The sequence below is a fragment of the Littorina saxatilis genome, unplaced genomic scaffold, assembly GCF_037325665.1.
Source record: "Littorina saxatilis isolate snail1 unplaced genomic scaffold, US_GU_Lsax_2.0 scaffold_567, whole genome shotgun sequence".
NCBI lineage: Eukaryota > Metazoa > Mollusca > Gastropoda > Littorinimorpha > Littorinidae > Littorina > Littorina saxatilis.
This window is the reverse complement of record NW_027129144.1, coordinates 15,879-39,419: the sequence shown is the minus strand read 5'-3', so window position 1 is coordinate 39,419 and position 23,541 is coordinate 15,879. Positions and strand designations below refer to the sequence as shown.

The 23,541-nt window shown below is 42.7% G+C and overlaps 3 protein-coding genes across 4 annotated transcripts in view; 2 read left to right on the top strand and 1 right to left on the bottom strand.

The window, feature by feature from the left end:
- The window catches only part of LOC138957431 (neuralized-like protein 4), a 43,029-nt gene that overhangs the window by 9,257 nt on the left and 10,231 nt on the right, over nt 1-23,541 (top strand). The window lies entirely within an intron of this gene.
- On the bottom strand, nt 1,141-21,550 carry LOC138957427 (uncharacterized). Its single transcript, XM_070328545.1, has 8 exons — nt 21,159-21,550; nt 19,846-19,931; nt 19,005-19,169; nt 17,724-18,539; nt 16,776-16,934; nt 15,712-16,251; nt 7,431-7,589; nt 1,141-6,916 (listed from the first exon to the last, which is right to left on the bottom strand). Exons 1-8 carry the CDS (start codon nt 21,254-21,256, stop codon nt 4,593-4,595), a joined length of 4,347 nt encoding a protein of 1,448 aa, XP_070184646.1. The 5' UTR covers nt 21,257-21,550; the 3' UTR covers nt 1,141-4,592.
- LOC138957429 (uncharacterized) lies at nt 9,997-15,662 on the top strand. Of its 2 annotated transcripts, XM_070328546.1 has the most exons (3): nt 9,997-10,290; nt 10,924-12,783; nt 13,036-15,662. In XM_070328546.1, the coding sequence occupies exons 2-3, from the start codon at nt 11,361-11,363 to the stop codon at nt 14,760-14,762; spliced, it is 3,150 nt and encodes a 1,049-aa protein (XP_070184647.1). In that variant the 5' UTR covers nt 9,997-10,290; nt 10,924-11,360; the 3' UTR covers nt 14,763-15,662. The 2 variants fall into 2 exon arrangements, with proteins under 2 accessions (XP_070184647.1, XP_070184648.1); XM_070328547.1 differs by lacking the exon at nt 9,997-10,290 and having other exon boundaries at nt 10,426-12,783.

Sequence of the window (23,541 nt, the reverse complement as noted above, 5' to 3'; positions counted from 1 at the left end):
AAGCTTGAAAGGCACAAACAGGTGTGTGTGTGTGAGAGAGAGAGAGAGAGAGAGAGAGAGAGAGAGAGAGAGAGAGAGAGAGAGAGAGAGAGAGAGAGAGAGAGAGAGAGAGAGAGAGAGAGAGAGAGCATACCCACATCATGGCACATGCATACACCCACACACAACACACACACAACACACACACACACAACACACACATACTCGTCTACCTACATCTGTGGGGTACTTTTGCCCTGCCCTAAAATCACTACCACTGTGAGGTACTTGATAATTACCACTTATTTCGAACAGTTGGGCTTAAATGTCTGAAATGGTTTCTTTTACTGACAAATGAGATGCTGTGGGTCTGGATAAAAGCAATATTAATGTAATAGCTTCTGAAAAAATTTGCAAGTATTACACCATCATAATGGGGTATTATGCATAATGAATATTCATGAGCTGACAGGAAGTACCTCACAAAGTGTGTGTGTGTATTTTATTATTAGCTGTTGCTTTGAACCTTTGTGCTGGTGATGTCATGTGCTAGAAATGTCATAATATATTAATAATGTAATATGTTGATTGCTTTTGGTCCTGTGTCATCCGTTACACGTGTACACACACTAAATATGCTTTTTTGTGTGAATTTGCTCCTAAAAGTAAAAAAATATGTTTTATGTTACTGTGTCAAATATAATCATCTTTGGAGTAAAAATACTGCGTTTTCTGTAAAATTTCAAAAAATCATGTAGTATAATAATAATAATTAATAATAATATAACCATGGTCACACAAGTTTTTAATTTAAATTTTATTAATCTTAAATTAGCGAGGCTCTAAACTAAATTTTATTAATTTTAACTATAGAAATGTCTGATGAAATGTGATCAGAAATGATATGGTAAACTGGTACATGTATTGAATTCTTGATTTTGGAAGGAAGAATGAGTTGTGGATGAATGTGCTGTGTGTCTGTAGTGTAGTGTTGTGTATGAGTGTACTGTGTGCCTATAGTGTAGTACTGTCTATTAGTGTACATGTACTGTGTGCCTGTAGTGGAGTGTTGTGTATGGTGTAGGGGAGGGTGGGGCAGGTAGGGTCAAAAAAATCCTTTTTCACTCTCATTCAAAGATTAACCAGTGAAAACATTTCAAACAACTTTTTAAGAAAACTTTAATCCTTTTGCAATACAATAATTCAACATTCGAAAATAAATCGTTCTAATCATGAGAGATAAACGATAAATAAAAAGGTCACCAAAAATACCCAACCTGCCCCACCACGGGGCAGGTTGGGTACCCCTGTGGGGAAGGTTGGGTCAACTTGAGAAAAACAGCTATTATCCTGCCAAAATAAAGGTAAATTAATAAATTGACTAGCTGAACGATACCACAATTAACCTGTGTACATAATTGAGATATGAAAACAACCAACCAAACAAAGAATTGTTTGTTTGTTTATTTGTTGCTTAACGTCCAGCCGACTACGCAGAGCCATATCAGGACGAGGAAGGGGGGGATGAAGGGGGCCACTTGTCAAGCGATTCCTGTTTACAAATGCACTAACCCATTACTTGTGTCCCAGCAGGCTTTAGTAAAACTAAATTAATACCTACTGGAAGATTACCAGTTTCCAGTATGTTAAAATAGGCTTAACCTATCTACTGCTGGACTTACATCAGAACACTAACAGATTAAACTATACATGAATCGCGAGACAAGCGGCAAGAGAAGGGATTTTTGGAAAAAATACAGGTGAATGAGCAAGAAGGCAGAAAAAAGAAAATTCATGAAGAAAAAGAGAGCATGACAGGAAAGAGGAACCAAAAATCTACCTAACAGCAAACTAGAAAGCTCCTGCGGTTCCAAAAACAGGAGGGGCCTTTAATTTCATAACCGCAGTGCCCCACTGCGGGAAACCAAACAAAGAAGAACAAGAAAATTGCCAATAGTAACAACTTACCAAAAACAAACACGAAGCAAAAAATAATATTAAAAAACATCAATGGAAAATAACATAACTTCGCATGTCTGTGCGTGTTGTTATTAAAAACATAACTGAAATCAGAGGTCAGGGTTGAATACAAATGGTGCCGTTGCTGTTGCAATAAACAAAACCTGTCATTCTGTAACACAAACAATATTTATAACTCATACACATGAAATACACGCACCCATCAACACACAATCGCGCGCGTACATACAAACAAATTCACCTATGATTCATATTTCATGCAATAACAAATTTATCCTACATACGTGAGAGAGACACTCGTGAGATAATAATCGTTCAAATCACACGTGTGTATATCATGTAAATGAGGTCATGTCAAGCAAGTCTGGCAGGGACCTGTTTTTCCACTGCTTACAGGGCTGAATATTGGCGGTCGCCCGATCGCCCCCGGCGGGTTAAAATCGCGTCGGGCGGGTTCGAAATTCTGCTGAAATCGCCCGCCGTGCGGGTTCAAATTTCGCTGAAGCACAAAGTCGTCTGTCACTTCTCTACTGCCCACTCATCCCCCCCCCCCCCCCCCCCACTTTGAGAAGGACTCAGGACTACCACCAATCAAGGCCAGACACAGTGGCTAGACAGCTACCCCTCTCCGCCTCACTTGACCGTGTCACCACCCCTCCAGTGCCACGAGCCGCTGGCGATTGCATCAGCAGTCAAAATAGCTACTACCCCCCCTCCCTCCCCCCTCTTTGCGCTATTCACTTCAACCCCTCTCTTATCTTATTCTGCGCTGACCAATCCTTCAGAGACTTTCCTCTCATATAAAAACTCGGTCATTGACCCCGGGTAAGAAGGTCAGTGTCTGGACAGGCAGCTGTGTTCAGATTGCAAGTACCGATCATTGACCCAGGTCTCAAGGCCAACCAGCTTTTACAATGCCTCGACTGCAGGACATTTTCAGTTAAATACACGTAAGTAAAATATGTAGGATAAACAGAATACTACATGGCTTTCGCTCGCAGTTCAATATTAAATTAAAAAAACTCGTGTAAATCTGGTACGACACAGCAAGCCATGTAGTATTCTCTATATGTAAAGAAGGGGCAGGTTGGGTAATGACGGGGCAGGTCGAGTCACTGACCCAACCTGCCCATACCCTACCTGCCCCGCACAGGGTGCACAAAGAAATCGGTCTGTTACGTTTCGATTCAATTTAAATACGAATTTAAACAGCACAATTCACTTCTAAAATGAATCAGGTGTGTATACTAAAGATATCATCCATGAGCACCCTGTTAATTCACGTATAGAACAAAAAGTATGAGAGTCAAAAAAGTCACTTACTGTCAAATTTCATGGTGAAACCACCGGATCCATACTTGCACATCACTACCATTCAAACAAATTGGCGATAGGGACGCACTGGGACATTCAAAAACATAGATCGGAAACGAAACGGGAATATCTTTTCAATTGTGAGAGTTATTCAAGGTGACCCAACCTGCCCCTGACCCTACCTGCCCCACCCTCCCCTACTGTGTGCCTGTAGTGAAGTACTGGATGTTAGTGTACTGTGTGCCTGTATACTGTCCGCCTGGATAGCTCAGTTGGAAAAAATACAGCTGAATGAGCACCCAGAAGTCAAAGCAACCAGCAAAAGATCGAAGAGAGAAAATATAGAATGCTACTTTGACACATATAATTTCGTTTCATTTTAATTTTGCTTTACGGGTCCCGCGGACCACGAAGGCCAAATCAGGACCCCACATGCTTAATAACTACAATTTCAATTACCTACACATCAATCATTGTCAGAAACCCACAATAAGTCAGTGACAGTTGCCTTAAAAACCAAAAAACAAAACAAAAACACACAAGCCCAAAGCCTCGCCATCCGCTACAGTGCTGAACCAGCGCAGTGAGCCAGCCGTTGAAACCCACCGCTCACCCAGAGTCCTCAGACCCACCACCACACAGCCACCCTGCAAGCCGCGTGACTCCGGGCACATGAGGTTGGAAAACAAGCCAAACTCCACGACACATATATATTTACTCATGAATGGCCAAAAAATACGGAGCTAATACCTACTTTAGGAAGATTGTGTCATTGTTACACACGTACATCCATAAAGCAGTGTCTCCATGCGCGAAACAACTTGCGGCAGCCGCAAGCTGTGACGTCATTTAGTCACAATGTATTGCAGGGATTTCTGCCGCACGGCGACCGCAAGCAATTCGCTCCAGGAGCGAAAGAAAAAAAGAACGCATGCGGCAGAAATCACTACAACACATTGTGACCATATTACGTTATAACTTGCGGCAGCCGCGCGGCGACCGCAAGTTGTTTCCGCGCAAGGAGACACTGCTTTATGGATTTTTTTTTTTAATCCAAATCACACATTTTTGATGAGAAATTTGAAAATAACCAAAATGGTTAAAATGACATTACAGGATTTTTGACAAAAATTTCAACTGGCCGCAATAATTCAATAACGCATTCTAAATGTTTATATTTCACACACTGACTCATTGGAGTATATAATACACAAACCATGGAAAGTTTACAATGACAATAGTTCTTTTAGTTTGCCAGTTGTTCTGATCCGGTGTGAGAAAGTCTTTTTTTCCATGCCGCGACGTTGGTTGTTTCCGTTTCAAGTGTTGACAGATGAAGGATTCTGAACTCTCTTGAGTTCTCGCTTTCTTTTTTCAATTGCATTCCTAACAGTGCACTTAATTTTCAGCCAAGATTTTGCCTGCAGCAAAGGTTCTTTGGCCAGAATGTTATCGCAATCCGCCTTTGCGGGAACACGAAAGCTGTCAATGAAGCTGCTGAAATGCGTACAGATGGCTTTGTTCTGATCTGGAGAGAGAAAGTCTTTTTGTCCATGCCGCCACGGTTTCTGCTCCCTTTTTTTGTGCAATGCTCGTTTCTCATTCTGACAAGACGAGGAAACTGTAGGAAGTTCATGAGATGATGCTGTTGAAGAGTTTCCTTCTTCAGCAACACTGTGGCTGGTTGATGTAGTATGAGCAGGCATCAGGTCATCTATTTCCACCTCTTCTTCTTCCTCAATCTCAGAGTCTTGAAACTCCAAATCTTTGTTCAGATGGATGTCACTGAGAGATTTTCCTTGAAACTTTGAGATCTCCCCAGTTTCCGCTGCCATCAACAGACGGCTTACTTTCGCCAACTGATATGTGTCACTTGGGAGCCGATAGTACTCACGATGCACCAAGATATTGTGACCTAAAAATCCACAGACTTGCTCCAGTTCGTGCTCGCTTAAGTTCAGTATTTGTGAGACAGTAGCCAAGTGCTTCCGAAGCTTTGTGCTGGTGATGTTTTGTGGATTCTGGGCCCCGCTTGCTTCAACGGCTTCTTTGAGACAGGTGTGACCAGCGAGATGTTGCTCTGAGTCAAAATAAGGTCTGGCAAAGACGTACGGGTTGGACGACCTTACACCAACCTCTTCACGAGAAAGCAGTAGCTGCTCAATTTCGGCATGCATTGCTTTCGTTAACAGCACAGGCACTCTGCGTCCTCTTTTGCCACACACCTCAACTCGTGTGAAGTGAGCGACAAGTTCTTTCTCCATGTCCGAGAGAGCGCTTAGGATGTCATCCTCAGGCAAGGAATTCTCCTTTGCCGCTTCAAAGTCTGTAAGCAAAATCCTGGCAGCTTCACCACTCCTGCGACGATTGAACATGATGATGTTCGACAGTGAAACCTTAGCAAGAGCATGCCATGCTGCAACTGTTGGCTCTGACCTCAGGGTGTTCAAGCACCGTTCCCTTTCCTCCGCCATATATTTTGTCACTTTCTTCATGTCTTCCGTCAGTGGCAGAACATGTGGCTTGTTGTTTTGCTTTGAGGCCAATGTTGAGAGGGCAGCAGATGAGATGTGTTCTTTCCAGTCAGAATCGCATAGATCCACGAAGTCCGCAGACACTTGCTGCAGTTCACTGTTTCCCTCTATGAGTGCTTGACTTCTCAGAATTGTCGCACACTTCTTGAGAGAATGCCCAATCTTAAGGGCCAGTGATGGATTTTCATAAACATGTGTGAGTGAATCATACCCACAGAGTTTTTTGACAGCAGAAATCACCACAAGGAACTTGTCGGGACGAATACAAGATTGAAGTGCTGTGATTGTAGAGTCCTCTTCTCTGGCTACCAACAAGAACCGGGCAAGCTCTCTGATTTTTTGCCGCATGAATTGTCGTCTGTGCTGCAAGTGGCCATGTTTCTGATACAGTTTTTCGCCGAACTTCACAATGAGGTGATCTCTTTTAGCAACAAAAGTGAAGCCATCAGAATGCATGCCATCAAAAATGTTTTCCTTCAAGCCTCCGCTGCACTCCATGTTGGATGGAAGCAAAGATTCAGCTCTGGATATGACGTTTCTTCCGTTTTTTGAAGTTTTCCGGAATTTGCAGCGTTGTTGGTGCCGCCACAGTTCGTTTCTTACAAAGAAGCCCAGGCAAAATTCACAGGGGATGTAGCACAGAGGGTTCACTTTTTCTGAGGGTGATCGCCAGGGTATTAGTTTACCCTTGTTTTTTTTAAGAACGCGACAGTTGTGATTATAGTTACCAAGGTTCCGCACTCTTTCCAGCAGAAAACGCCTTTCTGCTGAGTTCTTGGGGTTAGACAAAATTTCCACTATTTCAGGTTCCTTCTTATGTTTCGAAAACTGGTGTTTAGCGAGGTTGGTGCTTGGGGAGTTACAGAACTTGCACCAGTTCTCTTTATCGTACACTCTTTTGCCATTTGTATTTGCGGCAATATGGATTCTTATGCCGCTTGGTCGAGTATTGGTCGACGATGAAGGTTTAGATGCTGGCTGGGATGAAGATTTACTCCCGCTTGGTCGAGTGATGCTTCTGGACGATGAAGAAGAGGGTGGCTGTGATGAGGTGTAGAGACCTGCAGCTTTTAGAGATTCAGATGGAATACCTGGTGACCACCTTGCACCTGTTCACACACACACACAAGAACGCATACTTTTATTTTTTTATTCACAACTTACTGAATTTTTTTAGCTAGAGTCAGAAATATTATTACATATTGCTTATAGCCCAGCAGACAGACAAACTAAAAACAGAGTTCGGAATTGGTGAAACCAAAATGGTCCCACCGCTCGATCACATCTCCGACAATGGCCGATGTCAAAGGTCAGTTTGCCGTGGACCAATAGAATGTACATAGGCATAGGCATGTGCAGTCAATCAGTGTAACATTACACATGATTACCCCCACCCCCACACCGTTCATGTTAACTTTATTACTTGCTCAAATTGCTGTCAACATACCTCAGTCTTTAATTACAATGGAATACAACAAAAAATTCCATAACAAAACAAAAACACTTATCAAAGAAAACTTACCTCTTTTTTAGAAACTACATGATTGTTATCCACATGTAATCCTTATTCAACCTTTTTAACGTAATACGAATGCTAATAAAAAAAGGATGAGACTAACTAACCATCAGATTTACGTAGAAAGGGAAAGATGATGGACTCATCGGATTCACTGGTGGTCCCTGGCACTCCACATGGTGCTGTGGCGTCATTGTTGCTCGAGTCAGTGTCATCTTCTGAGCCGGGAAGATAGTCATCGTCCGAGTCGCTGTAAGAAGACCACTCTGGAAACAAACAGATTTAATTAGGCCAAAGAAAAAAACAAGAAGAGCAAAGCTCATACGACTCACATGCATGACCTTGACCTCAATATGACCTTGACTTTCAAGTGACCTTGAAGGTCAAGGTCAAACAACAACATGGCAAATTACACTAAGAACACATTTTTTTGCAACTTTTGCAAATTTTTCCTACCTAAATACACATGACCTTCACCCAAGGTCAAGGTCACCCAAGACAAGACTGTTAATTTTAACAACCAGAAGCACAACAGTGTTTAGTATGAGTTTCTACCAAGAGACAAGGTCAATTTTAGTGGTTCACAGACCTGTTTTGGTCACAATTCAGAGCGGTCAAAGTGACCTTGACCTTGAAGATACGTAACCAAAAGTGTATCAGTATGAAAGAATAACATGTGCCTCACCCAATTAGGAAAGTTTGGAAGAGTTAACTTCCATAGTTAAGGGTCAAGGTCACTTTAAAATATGCATACAATCCAAATTTGAAGGACCCCTGTGACCTTGACCTTGCAGCAAGATCAACCAAACTTATATCAAAAGATAGGGCTTACTTTGATCTATAAACCACGTATAGGTGAGGTAGCCATTATCAATAGCTTGGGAGAAAATTGGGAAAATGTGAAAAATAGCTGTTTTTGAGACAACATTTATGGCCCCTGTGACCTTGACCTTGATGCAAGGTCAAGTTACCATGTATGTTTTTTGAGGCTCACCATGCACCATCATGCCACATTTGGTGCTGATAGGCCTAATAGTGTCTGAGAAAAATCCAACGTTTAAGTTTTCGGACGGACGGACGGCCGGCCGGCCGCCCGGACGACTAGGGTGAGTACATAGACTCACTTTGCTTCGCATGTGAGTCAAAAATACATGTTAAGGTTGTTAAGATACTCTGATCAGAATTCAGGACAACTTGATAAAAACTTGGTATGAATGTAGGTTACACATAGGGATCAATGGAAATGGAAAAGGTGGGGATAGTGTGCACCCCTTCTTCATAAATTTTAGATACCCCATAGACCCAGTGAATGGATACACACACTACCTGCTAACGTAAGGTAGATGAACGCACACACACACAGTTTAATATTTTTCACACAATCATATGAAAGTGTGCACCGCTTCATTTTTGCTTCTTTGCCCAGTAGTGTTCTCTTTCAGATATGGTTGACAATGAAGGAAACATAAATTGAAGTTGAAAAAGGCGCACAGATTTGTCAGAGCTAACACAATGACTACCTCACAATGTGTGTGTACCACCACAACCTTGGCTTTGGATTAAATATACACATTACCCCACAATGATGTTAAGATGCATGGACACACACACATATGATTAAAAAGCGCTGGTCATCTAAAAAACTTTTAAAAAAATGCACATCAGACACTGATCAGAATTCAGGACAATTTGATAAAACTTGGTATGAATGTAGGTTACACATAGGGATCAATGGAAATGGAAAAGGTGGGGATAGTGTGCACCCCTTCTTCATAAATTTTAGATACCCCATAGACCCAGTGAATAGATACACACACTACCTGCTAACGTAAGGTAGATGAACGCACACACACACAGTTTAATATTTTTCACACAATCATATGAAAGTGTGCACCGCTTCATTTTTGCTTCTTTGCCCAGTAGTGTTCTCTTTCAGATATGGTTGACAATGAAGGAAACATAAATTGAAGTTGAAAAAGACGCACAGATTTGTCAGAGCTAACACAATGACTACCTCTCAATGTGTGTGTACCACCACAACCTTGGCTTTGGATTAAATATACACATTACCCCACAATGATGTTAAGATGCATGGACACACACACATATGATTAAAAAGCGCTGGTCATCTAAAAACTTTAAAAAAATGCACATCAGACACTTACAAAACACTTTTCAGTCAGGTAAGACCAAAGGACATTACACTCAATGAACTAATGTGTTTCTGAGAGTTCAATGACCCATCAATTCAAAGCAAATAATTATACTAGGTACCGGCAGTGCTATCAGCAGCAGTGCGGGAAAGGCAAAACTTGAGTGAAATATGGCACTTTTCAACTTACTCTGCTTCAGCAATTACTAACCAAATTTTAAAAAAAATGGTATCAAAATAAAGATCATTTTTTCAATCTTTTATTAATGTGTCTTGTTTTGTCAAATATGAGTGTGTGAGAGAGAAATTTAATTCCAAACTTGACCACGGTCGGCAAATCCCTCGGTGGCTGACGCTCCTTTTCTCGCGTTGCTTTGAACCACGATCTACAGCTGTTGGGGAAATTCCTTTCTCCTTGACCCCACAACCTTCAAATTAGCATATAATTACCATATTTTGGTTCATCTCTTCCTGTAGATTGTTTTCGTATAAGTTTTATTCCCAAAGAATGGATGGAAAATTTTGAACTTTTAGTTCAAAACTATTGCTTGTTTTTAAACCTTTGTATCTCACAAACCGTACAAAATACACTGCAAGTCTTATAGTGCGCTGGAAAGCTTGTTTTCTGCTGAAAACAGTGATATACGAAACTAAGAGGTCAGGTCAATGGGAGCCAATCGCAAGCCGGGAAAGCCGACCTTCACATTCAAACCACACACATGTTCGCATGTCAACAATGGCGAATCGAGGTTCAAATGCTGCGATTGAGAACAGTACAGATTACCCTTGGCTCAACGCATTCAGGCCTTTCATCGGTAAATATTGTTTTGTTTTGTTGTATTAAAGTTATCTAAAGAAGCTTAGGCCTATATTTTGTTTCTCTTGTCTGTATCTTCGTGTAGATTGTAAATCAAAGTGGTGAAGTGGACCGGTCTGAAATTGTACTGTGTTTCGCTCATACGCTACTGGTGTCGAAGCTTTTTATTTTTCTTGCTGTCTTTCCTGTTGACTTTATGTACTTTGGTTGATACTTTGAACTTATTTGATAGTATTTTTGTCATTATTGTAACAGGATGGCACATTTAAGCGTAGATATTGACTGTTGTGTACGAAAGTGTTAGACCGGAAGTAAGGCGTCGAAGGTTTCAAAGAATAACTCAGTCAGGTTTCGTTTTCTACTATTTGGCTTTTTTCGTGTTGTAGCCTGAAAGAAATAATTCTTTACGTGAAAAGTGCACCTTGTTTACACGCAATTGCTTCTCAGATATAGTTTTAGAAGTGCAAAAGTCCACATTTAAGTGCTCTCTCTCTCTCTCTTTTAAAAAATTTTTTTTAGAGCAAAAGTGAAGTAACTATTATCATAGAGTTCAAAACAAAACACAGATGAGACAAACCATTTGATTTAAAGATGTCAATTTACTCATGAGTTTTGTTTTTATTTTATTCAGAAGATGACAACTTTGATCGACTAAGCAGATGGATGTCAAGCGCAGGACGAGGAAGAAAAGTTGCCCTCCCCAAGCATCAAGTCCTTACAAATCGTCTCCTCATCCAACTTGATCAGTTGCGGCTTCAGCTTGGGAAATCATGGGAGGATATGGAGACTCTGTTTTCTTCCATCTGTGACAACAGTCTTCTTCTTCATACAACCCTGAAGGAAGAGGTCAGGCGTGCAAACAAACAAGCTGCTGAAGTCCACTCTAGTGAAGGTGATATTGTTGCATTTGTGTATGCTGATGTGGGCGAGGAAATTAATACCAGAAACATTGGGCCCTTCTTGCAGAAGTTGTGACTTACAAGACGCCATCTTCTGTCTCCTGACTCTCTGTGTGACCTGCCCAGCCCTACAGAACTAGTGACAAATGGGACACTAATTGACTTACTCATGTTCCAGAAAGACGAGAGGCATACTTTGTGCAGGCAGTGGTTTACACATGTTGGACTTAACATTTCAGACTTGTCTGACAAGCAGCTTAGAGCAAGACTCGACAAAGTACGCAAACCATATGACACTTTCTCTAAAAGTCTGCACAGAGGCAACAACGAGGCGAAGCTGAAAGACTATTTATTTCAACAGCAGTCTCATTTTCCCCTGGTATCTGCGATGCCTACTGTCCCGTCTGTTGTGCCTTGTGCAATAGAGAATGCACCTGCAACACCCCCAGCTGACCATCCAACCGGAGATGAATTGACTCATCTAAAGATTGCATCAAGTGGCAGGCAGTTAGCTGCACTACGCAGGAGCAATGAAGAGCTCAGTGGGAGTCTGTTGGAAGCAAAGAACCGAGAGATGATTTACAAGGACCTTCTCAAAGAGAAAACTCAAAGCGTAACCACCTTGCAGGCAGACTTGACAAAACTTCAAGGCAAAGCTGAACGTAGTGCATCTCACATAAAATGTGTGGAAACCCAGTTGTGCAGTGCCAAGGAGTACATCGGCAAAATTCGGCAAACAAACTTTTACAAGAGACTGAAAAGGCAGGAAACCAACTTAAAAAAGAGAGAAGAAAATCTGAAAGATCATGAGGATGGTGGGTGCATTCAAACAATTGAGCGTCTGAAGCACAAACTCAAGTTGTGTCAGACTGCTAATTCAAGTCTGAGAGCCAAATTGAACAGTGTGAAGGAGAAGCGACAACAAGACTTGGACAGACATAATCAGCTGACTGCTGATCTTCTTGAAGAAGCTGTAGTACATACTGTGAAGACAACAGAGGAGGGCCCCAGGAAGAAATTCACGCATGATGTCATCAAAACTACCATTGGACTCATTTCTTGTGGGGTTTCTGCAAAGAACAGTGGCCATGTCATCCAAACAGTTGCGCGCAATCTGTTCCACACCGATATCGACGACAAAGATGTACCATCTGAACGCACATCTCTGCGGTTTGCGGATCAAGGGCACTACCTGGCTAAATACCATGTTGCCGAGACTGTGCTTGACTCTGACAATTTTGATATTCATTTTGACGGAACAACACGGGACCACCGGAAATATGTGGGTCAACAAGTGACCACAAGTGCAGGGTCCCTCAGCTGTGGATTCACAGAGGTAGCTACAGAAGACGCCAAGACTCTTGTGGATGTTACCGTCAGTCTCCTCCAAGAAGTGGCGCAAGTCTACGACAAAGACGACACAGAACGCTGCTTCAAAGCAGCTCTGCAGAAGTGTTCAGGACTGATGTCTGACAGAGCCGCTCCAAACAAGCTCATGAAGAAAGACTTCAACGACCTCAGAAAGGCAACCCTGGGGACAGAGGAGGATCTCCAGTTCCTGTACTGCAACGCCCATTACTTGCTTGGACTTGGTGAGTAAACACATTTCACAGCTTTGTACATGTGTTTCACTGTATCAGTGTCTGTGTCTATTATAAAGGTTAACCTCTATGCAGAGTGTGCTGTAAATGTAATGTGTAAATGATACATTTTTAAGTCTGTATTTTAAACTGTGTGTTTGTTCTGTATTACTATCTAGTATCACTTTGTATCTCTACAATGTCAGCAAATGTGTGTGAATCACTGAATGCTGTATCTTATATTCTTAATTCTGACTGTTTCAGGCACAAGTGCAGAGAAGTCACTGAAAGAACTACAGACCGAGTGGGGGCAGCAGCGTATTGGCCGAGACAACGCAGCTCAGTTTGGACATTGGCAGGCAAAGGAGGCAGCAGCTGTTCGCTATGTGCGGATGGCCTGCGAGGTTCTAGGACCCAGGGGCGATGATCAATGTGGCTGCAGAGATGCATGGCTTGCATACTGTGAGATGACCAACAAGACGTCTACTGTGCCAAGCTTCAAATCTAACCGGTTTAACAGCATCTTTTATGGTGCAACAAAGCTGCTGGCACACCGTGACGACATCATAGAGTTCCTGTCAGATTACATGCCGAGCAGGAACCAGAAGCTGGAAAGTGTGTTGAAGGATGCCCAGAGTGAAGAGGTGAACGTTTTTGTTGCCACGCTTGCCATGGTCTACGAGAGGATCACAGGACCTTACTGGACTCTACTGTGTGCTGGGGAGACGAGCTATGCAGAGTTTTTCTTGCCTGTTGTGGAGCTGCACGCACAGCTGAGAGAGTGGAGAGATGACAGTGCCTCCATTTTCAGCCCCCATGTGCCGTCACTCTTCAGTATCCAAGTACCAGACGCATCGTCACTTGCAGCACTCCTAGATCTGGATGAGGCGACACAACAGAAAGTGCAGCGTGCCTTCAGCCACTTCTGTGTCAACTTTGTTGCTGTCACTGAGCGACAGTTGGACGACTTCCTGCCTGGTGGCCGATACCATGCTGTTCAGGATCCACAAGTGTTGGAGCGGCTGCGGCATTCACACATCACCAACCTCTTGGGAGAAGCCTGCTTTGGGGATCTCGATATTTCCATTTACACGCACCGCAACTCCTCAGTCCACCACCACAGCACTCTGACCATGTTGAAACGGAACAAAACAATGAAGGCTTGGTTCAACCAGAAGTCCAATGAGGAACAAAGGCAACTTCTTCTGAATGCATCCAGTAGTGGTCCTGAAATGCGAAAGCGTCACCGAGAGAATGACAGAGAGGTGAAAGCCAGCAAAAGACAGAAGCTACAGCTTCAGCAGCAGCGGACAGAGGCAGATCGACAGAAGAAGGCAAGGGAGAAGGCAGATATTGCTCAAGAGATCCGTCAAGATGGGGGAGCCTGCAGCAGTGCTGGTGATGTCGACAGGCTGCTAGAACGAAAAGCTCTGCAAAGAGAAAAACTGGCTGCTCTGAAGACCCAGATTCGCTTTTTCCGGCATGTCCTGGGATTCAAGTCTGAGCTTCTGAAGCTCACACAGGACCTTCCAGGCCTGGAACAGTCTCTGAAGGAGTTCCTTGCGTCCCAGGACCCATTCCCAGAACACAGGGACAGGGTGGACAACAACCTTGATGAGGAAGACGAGCCATCAGAGTCCGACTCCTCTGCTTCAGAGCATGAGAACGACCAGCGAGTAGATAGCGACGGGTTTTCATTTGCCCAGACAGGTCAGACAGTGGCAGTGTTCTACGATGAAACATTTCATGTGGGCACTGTTACAAACATTCTAAGCGCAGATGAGGCAAAAGTAAACTTTTTAAAGAAGAGCTCTCTGGACAACAACAGATTTTCTTGGCCAGCCAAAGAAGACAGTGACACCGTCAGCAGTGTGTTTGTGTTTGCATGGGACTTTTTGTTAGAACCGATCTCCACAAATGCACGGATGTGGCATGTCCCAAACAGCACTCTCCAGGAACAATATAACTTGTATGTGGAGAAGTACTGTTGATAAGTAAAACCAGGCAGATCACAATCAGTGAGTAAGTGGATTTCTGTCATTTGTGATTCAGTTTCGTTACAGAAGGTCTTTACTTTTTTCTGATATTTTTAAGAATTAACTTTCAAAAGTGGTGTGTTCAATTTCCACAAAAGAGATGTATCCAAGAGTATGTTGCATTTTGTGACTGCTGTCAAAATTTGATGCATATTTGTCCAGTAGTTCAAAAGTTACAGGCAGTTAAAGTTTGCATATTTCAGGGTTCCTCCGATCTTCATTTCCGCCTGTCAAAATGGTGAAATTCCTGATTTTGGCTCCCTCATTGTGACTGAATGAAGACAACCACATGTCTGTAATTGAAGATTTCTTAAGTATATACTATTGAGAGTAGAAATCAGAAGAATTAATGTGTTTTGATGTCTTTTTGTTTGTTAAAAAAATTCCTAAACGTGCCCAATTATCAATTTTCTGCCATTTGCCACGCCCCCAAATAGCCTTTTTTTCAATATTGACAGCTTCAGTACAAGTGTATCTCTACATCCTATCCTATTTCATTGATATTTTTGTGTTCTGCAGGCACATGTTAGCAAGATAAACTTGTTTAAGATGGGCATTTACTTAGTACTCAAATGGTGTGTGACCTCAAAAATGGAGAAAATGTGAATACGCACCGCTTAACGCTAACTGTAAACTTTAAAAATCAGATATCTCAGGAAGTATTTGAGATAGAACCTTACTTTTTGTTTTGTTATTCTTGTTTTATACAGAAGAATAAGAACATCTCAAAACATTAGGAGATTTTTCAGACTCATTTTTTGACTGCCGGTACCTAATTATACATGGGTGAAACCTGGCAGCTGTTGTTGTATATATAGCTCTTTCAGAATATAAAAATGCCTGGGATCCTGAAAAGTTTCACACCTGATTATACAAAATAATATAGAAAAGATGAAGGCCTCACCTCTAGCAGGTTCGGCTGGTTGACGAAATCCCCGCCTTCCGTCGCTGGTCTTTGGCCTGGCACCCTGCCCTGGACTGCGTGAAGACTGAGGTGGGCATCCCTGGCGCCCAGGGAAGTCCCTTCTGTCGTTGCCACGGTGACCACCCCGGCCCCCACTGTCCTCTCGGTTCCTGTCGCAGTCACCGCCTGACCTCCAGCCGGTCTTGACAAAGCGGTCCTCGCCCTCTCTCTCCTGGTTTCTCTCTCGCTGTCTGCCCTCTCGCTCTCGGTACCTGTTTTTTCCCTTATCTCTGTCTCTTCCTCCGTCTCTATCCCTTCCTGCGTCTATGTCTCGGTCTCTGTTCCTCCCCCTTCCTTCGTCTCTGCCCCGACCTCTGTCTCTTCCGCTGTCACTGGGTTTAGATGCTGGCTGGGATGAAGATTTACTCCCGCTTGGTCGAGTGATGCTTCTGGACGATGAAGAAGAGGGTGGCTGTGATGAGGTGTAGAGACCTGCAGCTTTTAGAGATTCAGATGGAATACCTGGTGACCAACTTGCACCTGTTCACACACACACACACAAGAACGCATACTTTTATTTTTTTATTCACAACTTACTGAATTTTTTTAGCTGGAGTCAGAAATATTATTACATATTGCTTATAGCCCAGCAGACAGACAAACTAAAAACAGAGTTCGGAATTGGTGAAACCAAAATGGTCCCACCGCTCGATCACATCTCCGACAATGGCCGATGTCAAAGGTCAGTTTGCCGTGGACCAATAGAATGTACATAGGCATAGGCATGTGCAGTCAATCAGTGTAACATTACACATGATTACCCCCACCCCCACACCGTTCATGTTAACTTTATTACTTGCTCAAGTTGCTGTCAACATACCTCAGTCTTTAATTACGATGGAATACAACAAAAAATTACATAACAAAACAAAAACACTTATCAAAGAAAACTTACCTCTTTTTTAGAAACTACATGATTGTTATCCACATGTAATCCTTATTCAACCTTTTTAACGTAAAACGAATGCTAATAATTATATAAAAAAAGAATGAGACTAACTAACCATCAGATTTACGTAGAAAGGGATAGATGATGGACTCGTCGGGTTCACTGGTGGTCCCTGGCACTCCACATGGTGCTGTGGCGTCATTGTTGCTCGAGTCAGTGTCATCTTCTGAGCCGGGAAGATAGTCATCGTCCGAGTCGCTGTAAGAAGACCACTCTGGAAACAAAGAGATTTAATTAGGCCAAAGAAAAAAAAAAATACATGTTAAGGTTGTTAAGATACTCTGATCAGAATTCAGGACAATTTGATAAAACTTGGTATGAATGTAGGTTACACATAGGGATCAATGGAAATGGAAAAGGTGGGGATAGTGTGCACCCCTTCTTCATAAATTTTAGATACCCCATAGACCCAGTGAATAGATACACACACTACCTGCTAACGTAAGGTAGATGAACGCACACACATACAGTTTAATATTTTTCACACAATCATATGAAAGTGTGCACCGCTTCATTTTTGCTTCTTTGCCCAGTAGTGTTCTCTTTCAGATATGGTTGACAATGAAGGAAACATAAATTGAAGTTGAAAAAGGCGCACAGATTTGTCAGAGCTAACACAATGACTACCCCACAATGTGTGTGTACCACCACAACCTTGACTTTGGATTAGATACACACATTACCCTACAATGATGTTAAGATGCATGGACACACACACATATGATTAAAAAGGGCTGGTCATCTAAAAACTTTAAAAAAAATGCACATCAGACACTTACAAAACACTTTTCAGTCAGGTAAGACCAAAGGACATTACACTCAATGAACTAATGTGTTTCTGAGAGTTCAATGACCCATCAATTCAAAGCAAATAATTATACATGGGTGAAACCTGGCAGCTGTTGTTGTATATATAGCTCTTTCAGAATATAAAAATGCCTGGGATCCTGAAAAGTTTCACACCTGATTATACAAAATAATATAGAAAAGATGAAGGCCTCACCTCTAGCAGGTTCAGCTGGTTGACGAAATCCTCGCCTTCCGTCGCTGGTCTTTGGCCTGGCACCCTGCCCTGGACTGCGTGAAGACTGAGGTGGGCATCCCTGGCGCCCAGGGAAGTCCCTTCTGTCGTTGCCACGGTGACCACCCCGGCCCCCACTGTCCTCTCGGTTCCTGTCGCAGTCACCGCCTGACCTCCAGCCGGTCTTGACAAAGCGGACCTCGTCCTCTCTCTCCTGGTTTCTCTCTCGCTGTCTGCCCTCTCGCTCTCGGTACCTGTTTTTTCCCTTATCTCTGTCTCTTCCTCCGTCTCTATCCCTTCCTGCGTCTCTGTCTCTGTTCCTCCCCCTTCCTTCGTCTCTGCCCCGACCTCTGTCTCTTCCGCTGTCACTGTCCCCCTCCGAATCTCTATCTTTCCTCTCTTTGTCTGGGTCGTCCTCTCTGCTCCTGCTCTCTCTCGGGCTGCGGTCACGGTCTCTCTCCTCTCGCTCAAACTGATCTTGGTCACGGTCTCGTTCTTGGCCGGAAGACCTCTCCCTGTCTGTGCGAACGGGATCTCTGTCTCTGTTGTCGTCCCTGCTGCATCTGTCTCGCCCACTGTCTTTGTCTCGTTCCTTCTCTCTGCTCCTGTCTCTCTCCTTGTCCCTCTCCTTCTCTTCTTTCAGCTTATCCTCTCTGGGTGATCGTGACCTTCTTGCCCTCTCCTTGGACCTTGACCTGCATGACCTTTCGCTGCGGTCGCTGTCTCCAGGGGAGCAGCTCTGAGAGCGCCTCATCCTGCTGGACTCCGAGTCCCTGGACTTCTCATCCCTATCTCGGCCTGCAAATAAGAAAGAAAATACAATGAACATAGCACAATTGAGTTTTTCAAATTCACTTTGTCCCTTTCTGAGAATTTGCTTTACCCCTCTATCTGTTGATCCAGACATGGGATGATACAACGACACGTCTTATTCTACGATCGATAGACAAGGGGTTAACCTTCGCAATACCCGCTAAAAAACTTACGCGCAGTACCTCGTGGGTGCAAAACAACCCATGGTTTTTACATAGGCACTAACTTAATAGGCACTAAGGCCGTAGGACATTATGTACTAAATGAACTAATGTGTTTCTGAGAGTTCAAATACCCATCAATTCAAAGCAAATAATTATACATGGGTGAAACCTGGCAGCTGTTGTTGTATATATATATATAGCTCTTTCAGAATTTAATAATGCCTGGGAACCTGAAAAGTTTCACACCTGATTATACAAAAGAATACAGAAAAGATGAAGGCCTCACCTCCAGCAGATTCGGCTGACTGATGAAATCCTTGCCTCGTACCCTGCCCTAGACTGCGTGAAAGCTCAGGTGGGCGTCCCGGACGCGCATTGAAGCCAATGGTGTTGGTCCTATTGTCCGTTTTGTTCACCTCTTCCACTTGTACAATGCCGTCACTAGGAGTTTCTGCCACCACACAGAAAAAATGTTATGTGAAAACTTTTTTTTTTCAGGCAATTTTCACTGAATTTCAGGCAGCTATTCGTTGAAGGTTTACATTTTGTATTGTTTGTATGTTCGTCTTATTTGGGGCGAATACGGAAACCCTGTTATTGATATTTAATCTCTCACCTGTAGTCAAACGCTCCTTATTCATATATGTATATGAGGCCATCCACGATACTGGGCATGGCTTCCATGTAATTTACACAATGTTGTGTAATCACAGGTGTGATTTTGGAGAAAACACTTATTGGCTGTTAATAATGCCATTCTTTTATTATGCCCTTCTCATATATTGTAGCTTTATATGTGATCCAGTTCAAAGTTGTTTGCTATAAAATTGTTTTGGTGACAGAGAATCAACTTGGAAACCATGTAACCAACATCATGATCAGCACTTGCGTCAACAAAAACCCATTTTTCAGCCAAACTGTTTCAAGCATCTAAATTCCACTATCATATCATGTCCCAGCTGCCATAAACCCCAAACATCTGTGTACCAAATCAGTTTCCCAGTATCATGGACGGCCACATAATTATACAAACTTCCACATAAAGAAGAAATGCTCACAGTCACAGCGCTGTGAATGTAAAGTCTGAAATGTTTTTGTTCTTCTGAAATTTGTTTTGCGAAGCTTACCTGCTGTAGCTTTGAGCTGATTCAAAGCCAGCTTCAGAAGCATGCTGCCTCTGCTATTGGGGGGAAACTTCTGCGACATTTCAAACCTGAAAAAAACAAACCAGTACTGAGTACATGTACAACAGAAACAAACCAATTGAGCAACTAGTTCCTGAAGGGCTTCTGAAAGGGCCATTTCACTGGTAGACGTTTGCGAGGAGAAGGAAGAAGGAAAAGATAGAGAAGAAGAAGGAAAAGACGAAGACTGAACAGGGGGAGAAGAAGATAAAATGGAAGAAAGAGAAGAAGATGGAAGAAAAGGAAGAAGACAAGAAAAGAACAACTTTACAGGACGGGAACCCAGTTTCCGTGCAAACGCTATTTTCGGGTTGCAGTCTATTCTGCCAAGGATTTTGACGTCATTGGTGACGAAGTTTAACGCAGGAGTGGTCAGACGAGATCTGTGCCAAAAATCACGGACGATGCCGATCAACTGATAACGATTTTGTTTTCTTGAATCTCTCCGAGCGAAAATGGAGCATTTTTCCTAAGGCACTATTTTGAGAATCTTTGACAGCCTCACTTGCGATCCAGACGCACGTTTGAAAATCTTACATGTTGTCGTCTGCTACTGCATGATCTAAATGATTGGGAAAGTGCCTCATTTTGATTGAAAATCAGCTCAGTTTGTTAAGAAAAATCGTAACACCAGTAATACGTCTTATATCCGTGGACGGGCAACCCCGTGCGATAAAGTGACCAAATGAACGAAACCATTTGCGGATTCACCATTTGGGAATACGCGTTGCCTTTGCGACCGAAACCTAAAACTTTTCAAACAAGAGCTATTGAACGGAAGAGTAAAGACGTGTTCGACTCTTCATGACATCAAGCAGGTCAAAAATCGGTAAATTAAATCGATTTTCTAATAAAAGTTTCAGTTGCACGGAAACAGGGGACGGTTTGAAGAAGTGGCCATTGTCACATGCTTCGTTCTTTCCCGTACATTTCTGCTTCTTGATCATGCCGAGTCTAAATTTTGGTCTCGTCCGTTTCTGTTTTGATTGAACTTAACAAGCCGCATATATTTTGAAAGGAAGCTTTTCAAGCTTCAATGAAAGGTGACGAAAACCCTTATTAGCACGGAAACCGGGTCTCCGAGTATAGATCTACAACAAACTTTTACAAAGTCGAGACAACAGAAGTCTTCTGAGAAGAATTTCAGCTGACGCCAAATATATGACCACTAACTGTCTACAGTGCCGACATGGTGAAACCATTCTGAAATTCTGAAAACTGTCTGGTGTACAAATAAAGGTTTGGCACAAACTTACCTCAATGAGTCTGCCGCAGTGAACAAAATACAAATGGCGTCACGCACATGCCTGAACTTGTCCACTTGCGCATGCGCCGAAGGACGTGATGTCACCATGACGTCACCTCATTATCTTCTCCAATAAAAACTGTGTGTGCAGCTGAAATCACCCACTGTGTGTGTGTGTAGGCACGGGTTCCCGGGCGTTACTATGGGGTATTGCAGATAATCATATAAAACGCATCACAATGATATTTGTAAGCGGTCTAAGGGGTTTGCCTTGTGGGGAATAGGAAAAAATACCCCATAAATTTTTGATACCCCTTAGGCCCGGTGAAAAGGTGTACACACTACCTCATAACGTAAGGTAGACAAACGCACACACACACACACACACACACACACACACACACACACACACACACACACACACACACACACACATACATATACATATATATGTATCTATATGTGTGCACCTAGTTCTGTTTCACGCACCTCAGCCCAGGGTAACTGAGAGTATTTGTTAACCCGTGATTTGTAAAAATGTAAAAAAATTTACAAATCACGGGGCGCGTTTTGCGCCCGATATTTTCTTGTTATCTCCAAAGTCAAGGGACAACAAGTCGCGTAAGGCGAAAATACAATATTTAGTCAAGTAGCTGTCCAACTCACAGAATGAAACTGAACGCAATGCAACGCAGCAAGACCGTAGCATCGTCAGTCCACCGCGCACGGCAAAGGCAGTGAAATTGACAAGAAGAGCGGGGTAGTACTTGCGCTGAGAAGGATAGCACGCTTTTCTGTACCTCTCTTCGTTTTAACTTTCTGAGCGTGTTTTTAATCCAAACATATCATATGTATATGTTTTTGGAATCAGGAACCGACAAGAAACAAGATGAAAGTGTTTTTAAATTGATTTCGAAAAAAGAATTTTGATAATAATTTTTATATATTTAATTTTTAGAGCTTGTTTTTAATCCAAATATAACATATTTATATGTTTTTGGAATCAGCAAATGATGGCGAATAAGATAAACGTAAATTTGGATCGTTTTATAAATTTTTATTTTTTTTTACAATTTTCAGATTTTTAATGACCAAAGTCATTAATTAATTTTTAAGCCACCAAGCTGAAATGCAATACCGAAGTCCGGGCTTCGTCGAAGATTACTTGACCAAAATTTCAACCAATTTGGTTGAAAAATAAGGGCGTGATAGTGCCGCCTCAACTTTCACGAAAAGCCGGATATGACGTCATCAAAGACATTTATCAAAAAAATGAAAAAAACGTTCGGGGATTTCATACCCAGGAACTCTCATGTCAAATTTCATAAAGATCGGTCCAGTAGTTTAGTCTGAATCGCTCTACACACACACACACACGCACACACGCACACACGCACATACACCACGACCCTCGTTTCGATTCCCCCTCGATGTTAAAATATTTAGTCAAAACTTGACTAAATATAAAAACGAAATCCCTTGACTTTTGGGGTAGCGCGACTGTTAATTTTAAGATTTTTTTTTTTTCATTACTAGGATGTCCCATCGTTGGGAAATTCCGGTCGCTTCCTCCCAGTGGAAAGCTAGCAGTGACAGAGTCGCACTACCCCAAAGGCAAGGGATCTATTAGTCCCGTTTCGCCGTTATCCCAATTCGCCCCCATCCCATTTTGGCGACATTTCTCAGGCCAAGTGTCATTTTACCACCATATCATGTACCATTAGCTCCACATCCCATTTTGGCGCAATCCCGTTTCGCCGTTAGCCCATTTCGCCCCCATCCCATTTTCGCGATATTTTACAGGCCAAGTGTCATGTTACCACCATGTCGATGTCATGTACCATTAGCTCCACATCCCATTTTGGAGCAATCCCATTTCGCCCCCATCCCATTTTCGCGACATTTCACAGGCCAAGTGTCATTTTACCACCGTGTCATACCACTAGCGCCACATTCCATTTTGTCGCCATGCCGTTTTGCCGTCATCCCATTTCGCCGCAATCCCTATTTCGCGACATTTTGGATTGTGGCAATATTGGGATTTGGCGAAAACGGAATTTCTTCCTAGTTGAATAACGCAGTATAGTAGTATAGTGAGGCTTGGCAGGAAGAATAAATAAAAAATGGGATGGTGGCCAAATGGGATGGTGTCAAAATGGGATGTCGCGCTATTGTTATGACACGGTAGTAAAATGACGCTTGGCTTGTGAAATGTCGCGACAATGGGATGGGGGCGAAATGGAAGGCGGTGAAACGGCATGGCGGCCAAATGGGATATGGTGTCAAAATGTGATGTCGCGCTATTGTTATGACATGTTAGTAAAATGACACTTGGCTTGTGAAATGTCGCGAAAATGGGATGGGGAAAAAAATGGGACGGCGGCAAAATGGGT

Excerpts from the sequence above, each read along its gene's own strand:
- LOC138957429 (XM_070328546.1), top strand. The coding sequence starts at position 11,361 with ATGTTCCAGAAAGACGAGAGGCATACTTTGTGCAGGCAGTGGTTTACA. Across the intron at positions 12,784-13,035 it reads CCATTACTTGCTTGGACTTG|GCACAAGTGCAGAGAAGTCA; the intron begins GTGAGTAAACAC and ends TGACTGTTTCAG.
- LOC138957427 (XM_070328545.1), bottom strand. The coding sequence starts at position 21,256 with ATGGTGACATCACGTCCTTCGGCGCATGCGCAAGTGGACAAGTTCAGG. Across the intron at positions 19,932-21,158 it reads ACTGCGGCAGACTCATTGAG|GTTTGAAATGTCGCAGAAGT; the intron begins GTAAGTTTGTGC and ends TGTTTTTTTCAG. Across the intron at positions 7,590-15,711 it reads ACCAGCCGAACCTGCTAGAG|AGTGGTCTTCTTACAGCGAC; the intron begins GTGAGGCCTTCA and ends GTTTGTTTCCAG.